Source organism: Lolium rigidum, chromosome 3, assembly GCF_022539505.1.
Source record: "Lolium rigidum isolate FL_2022 chromosome 3, APGP_CSIRO_Lrig_0.1, whole genome shotgun sequence".
Lineage (NCBI taxonomy): Eukaryota > Viridiplantae > Streptophyta > Magnoliopsida > Poales > Poaceae > Lolium > Lolium rigidum.
This window is the reverse complement of record NC_061510.1, coordinates 12,829,517-12,834,282: the sequence shown is the minus strand read 5'-3', so window position 1 is coordinate 12,834,282 and position 4,766 is coordinate 12,829,517. Positions and strand designations below refer to the sequence as shown.

At 45.6% G+C, this 4,766-nt stretch overlaps 1 protein-coding gene and 1 pseudogene across 1 annotated transcript; both read right to left on the bottom strand.

Moving 5' to 3' along the window:
• Positions 1 to 631: 631 nt before the first annotated feature.
• On the bottom strand, positions 632 to 1,808 carry LOC124703945 (peroxidase 57-like). The gene is made up of 2 exons (XM_047236177.1): positions 1,590 to 1,808; positions 632 to 1,393 (listed from the first exon to the last, which is right to left on the bottom strand). The coding sequence occupies exons 1-2, from the start codon at positions 1,806 to 1,808 to the stop codon at positions 632 to 634; spliced, it is 981 nt and encodes a 326-aa protein (XP_047092133.1).
• A 1,855-nt stretch (positions 1,809 to 3,663) lies between these two features.
• Positions 3,664 to 4,216, bottom strand: LOC124694333 (annotated as a pseudogene).
• Positions 4,217 to 4,766: the final 550 nt, after the last annotated feature.

Sequence of the window (4,766 nt, the reverse complement as noted above, 5' to 3'; positions counted from 1 at the left end):
GTAGAAAAAAAATAAAAAAAATGTTGTGCCGACGGCTAGACTGGTCTTGTGCCGACGGCCAGAACTGTACCGACGGTGACCGTCGGCACCTCCAGCCTGTACCGACGGCCAATTTAACGCCGACGGCCATCCTTGTCGCCGCGCTCCGGAGGCTCCTGTGCCGACGGCCCCGACATTTGGCCGTCGGCACATCGCCTAGCCGTCGGCGTACGGCAATTCTCCCGTAGTGATGTAACATTTTCTGGATATAACCATCTACAAAATGTATCCGAAGATCAATCCAAGCTCCCACTGAAGTAATTGTTGGGACGTTGTTATTTAGATGTCAAATTTGAGACAAATTTGAAAGGCTGGATGGACAAGTACAAGATGTATACTTACGAAGCCACACAGATCTGACAAGCTCAAACGTTCACTCTGATTGTCTTATATATGAATTCAACACGAAAATATCCTAGACAATTGAACCAGAAACCAACCGTACCAATGCATGACATGTGCAATGAGTATAGCAAATCAAAATCGAATGAATGGAACACGTATGGGGTCAAAATTGCCACCAGATCCATGACCCTATCCAGAAAATAACGCGAAATGCATTAAGCTCTGCACGAAGGATGGGCATGGCGGATCAGTTGAACTTGTTGCAGACCCTGCGGATCTCTCCCTGTGCGCCGGTAAGGACGTTGACCTCGCTGAGCTTAACGAGCGCCTGGGGGAAGAGCCAGCTGAAGTTTTCGGTGTTGGCGAGCATGTCGACCATCCACCTGGTGGGGGCGCCGTGGCCGTAGAGGTTCTGGTCGACGGAGAGCACGCCGCGGCGTTTCTGCAGCATCTTGTAGAAACTCTTGTCCACCTTGAGCGCGCTCCACTGGTCGTCCAGGAACACGACGGTGTTGTCGGTTGACGGCTTGTTGGGGCACACGTAGTTCTTGTACACGAACGCATAGTAGGGGTCCAGGTTCGGGTCCGTGGCGCCGGCCTTGCCACCGTAGCTGTAGAGGCGGCTGCTCTTGATGGCGCTGCAGTGCGTCACGCCCACCGTGTGCGCTCCCAGCAGCAGCACCATGTCCATCTGGCCCAGCCCGAGCTTGCCGAAGAAGGCGGTGGCCTGCGCCACCGTGCTCTCCGGCCCCGGCAGGTTCACGTCGCCCGCCTTGGACTGCCGCCTGTCCCTCCGCCCGGTGCGCACCGCGTACGCGTTCCCGCCGGCCAGACGGACCGCGTCCCTGGTGGCGAGGATCTCGATGTCGGAGCAGGAGACCACGCCCGGGCACCGCTTCTCGAGCTCCGTCTTCACGTCCGCGATCAGGTCGTACCCCTTCACGCTCAGGTTCGGCGGCGCCGTCTTCTCCGTCCCCGGACCATCGATCAGAAGCCCGCCGTCACAGCCCTACAGATACGAGAATCAAAATCAGATCAATCCATGGATGCAAGCAATGCATGAACTCTACTGAGTATACAAATCCTTCCTCCGTCTCATGAAATTTGTCAAAATCTAGATATATCTATACACTATTGAGTATGTAGACACATCAAAAAATTTGAAAATTTTCAGACGATTTACATGTGATGGAGGGAGTACATACATTGACGCCGCACTCGTGGAACTGCAAGCGCAGCAGGTGGGCGACGACGGCGGGTTCGCGGGAGAAGCGAGCCTTGACGACGCCCTGCACGATCGCCTCCACGTCGTTGGCGCCACACTTGCCCTTGTAGAACCCATTCTGTAGCTGCGCCTGAGTGGTGGCGAGGCCCAGCACAGTTAGCGCCACTGCTAGAAGAAACGCTGCCCTCCTGTGCGCCATTGATCGCTAGCAAGATTTTGGAATGGCTGCTGTGCTTGAGCAAATGGAGGTGAGAGACACATGGCGTGTGCCTAGCGTACTTATAGCTGGGTTACGAGGTGACATGCATGCATGGCCGCGCACTCACGCTAGCTGGCCACTGGCCAGCTTGTGAAATATATTGCTTGCGCGCCGTTGATTTCTTTTTTGGTAATGGAGAGCACGTATATCGGCATATGCGGTCGGGCCGAATCGTTTTCTTGACCAGCGCTATACTGTGGGCATGATGTATACAGTTTGTTCTCTCACAAGAGTTCGCAAAATCAAATAATTACGAACAGGCTTTGTTGCTTCGATTTCTGAATTTTCTGTGGCCGTATAGCCAGCAGATAGATGATGCCCCTTCATTTTTTATGGCCGTACGCCCCGTACAGTCTCTCTGCTAGATTGGTTCTTCTGCATTCCCCGCAAAAAACAAAAATGGTTCTGCATCTAATTAACTTCTATTCTGTTATGTACTAGAAGTAATATACATGTCTTTCATAAAATGCAGCATGCATGTCAATCCACATCATGGAAATTATTATGAGTACAACTTTGAACAATTTTCATATTATGATTACAACTTTGAACAATTTTTTTGATTTGTTTTTTAATATCAGAAGTTCTATTTTTTATATCGTATATTTTTACTTGGTCTCAACTCATGTCATTTATCTAAAAATACTCACTCCCTCCATTGTGATTTAGACAATATTCTAGAGAAAAATGGGATGACAAAAATGGGATAAACTAGTGTTACATTTATTAGTACTACTTAGATATGTGAACAACCAATTCAAGTTGCATTGAAAATTACAACATACAATAAGAGAGCAAATTATCTTAGATAACTTAAAATAGAAAATTAATATAATAATATAATCAATAAGAAGCAACATAGCAACTAAATTGAAAAATAAATAAGTAATAAAAAATTCATGATTGCTTTTTCAAAAACAATGTTCGGGAAATTTAGACAAAATTTTCACACCAAAATAAATGTTGTCATGTTAATCCTATGAAACATTTGCTTGCTTATTTTAGAAAAAAGTTATCATATGAAGTATTTTGGATCAAACTTCATTTTAGCAGAAAATGTTAATGTACATACAAAAAAAGATTCATGCATTTTCCTTAGAAAAGTGCAAGGAGAAACGTACCAAAATTATGAAACTAATAGGGTAAGAATACATAGAAAATAAGCGGTAGTAATGGAAAATAGATCATTTGGCACCTCTCTCATCTGCACAACGCTATTCCATTATTGATTTGTTATTTGAGATCCATGCACACAACAAAGTCACACAAAGACAGACTGGCCATCCTATTGGTTCTGCTCTTTTTTTTTTTTTTGCGAAACCTATTGGTTGTTCCCTCTCCGTCCACCCATTTACCATGCATTTTAAGACATGTATCCTATCGGTCTCTCCATCCACCCAAAGCACAAAGCTTGGATTTATGAATTGTTTGTATTGTTGTCTTTCTGTTGTCAAGATCATTTTCATCTTTAAGTCTTATAATTTTGAAATCACAATAAAAATATATGTACAAAAGCATATATTTTGAAATCACAATGAAATTCATCTGAAATATGAAACATGGCAAAAAAACACAACGAATCTATACATGTGAAAACCCACATGAAACAACAGAACATGGTGTAAAAGAGATAGGGAACCCAGCAGTAAGAGAAAACGGAAAGACACATATGTGGTGGCCATAGGAAGGCTTGCAGCCCTTGCAGATGAGCGTTACATGTTTTGGGCTCGCACTTATTACAAACAGTTGAGACTTTGACAATGAGCATCTATATATCCGATGCATCCATGTTGATTTACTGTGTGACGGTAGTTATGCCTTTCTTCTGGAACCTAGCCTTGCGCTCCTGTGAGAGCATGCTGGCGAAACGGACGAGTTCCTCCTCATTGGTGCCTCTGTTCACATCAGGAACGCGCGCTCTTGCCGGTCTCGACGTCCACCCTGCACACTGTCCTCTTGAGCAGCGCCTTGCCGACATCGACGAGGCCATTGAGGTTCACTGGAGTGGACACGTCAACAGAGGAGGTGTTGCCCTTGAGCTCGTCATCCTGGATGCGTAGGTACCGCTTCTCGCAGCGCAGCGCCTGGAAGAGCACGGACGCCTGGATGTCGACGAGATCGGAGCTGGCCTGGCTGAAGCTGTCGATGAGCGGCGTGGCACCCTGGTTGTAGAGCCAGCCGAGGATGCCCCAGTTGCCGCTCGTGGCGGCGTCGAATTTCTCTTCCACTTTGGCGGAACCAGTGCCCAGTGACAACACCATGAACTTGCCGTAGTCTGCCGGCTTGATCGGAAAGAAGTCTGGGTTGCCTAGCAGGATCTGCTTGCTCACTTCAGTCATCGCCAGCATCGTCTGAGTGCATCTATCCATGTCAAACATACAGCAACCAAGTCACTAAAGCAATTATTGTAGTGCATTATAGTAGTCTCTAGAGTGATGTTTATGGGACGGAGGCAGCGAAAAGTCATTTTGGAGGACCGGCTCCCCAGAGCCCTTTTTATTTTATTTTGAAATTGACATTTTGAGGTTTCAACAAATTCCGAAAATTGTCCTAGATGTTGACAACGATACGTTTTACGGTCGTGCAAAAGCTCAACCTCAACGCCAAATACTCCTTGTATTGTAGCCTACACAAAAATAATTTGAATACCGACAAATCTGAAGAGGATTTTGAATTTTGCAATGTTCACTACCTCATATCTAGAAATTTGTCATTTTTACGCTGCCGAAAACACATAATATTTCGTATTGATTTTGTGCACACAGGTATAAGCCATCATTATCTAGTACCCCCTCCGTCCCAAAATATAAGGTGTCTAAGGATTAGTCAAAAGTCAACTTTTTTTAAGTTTGATCAAGTTTATACACAAAAATATAAACATTTACAGTACTAAATCAA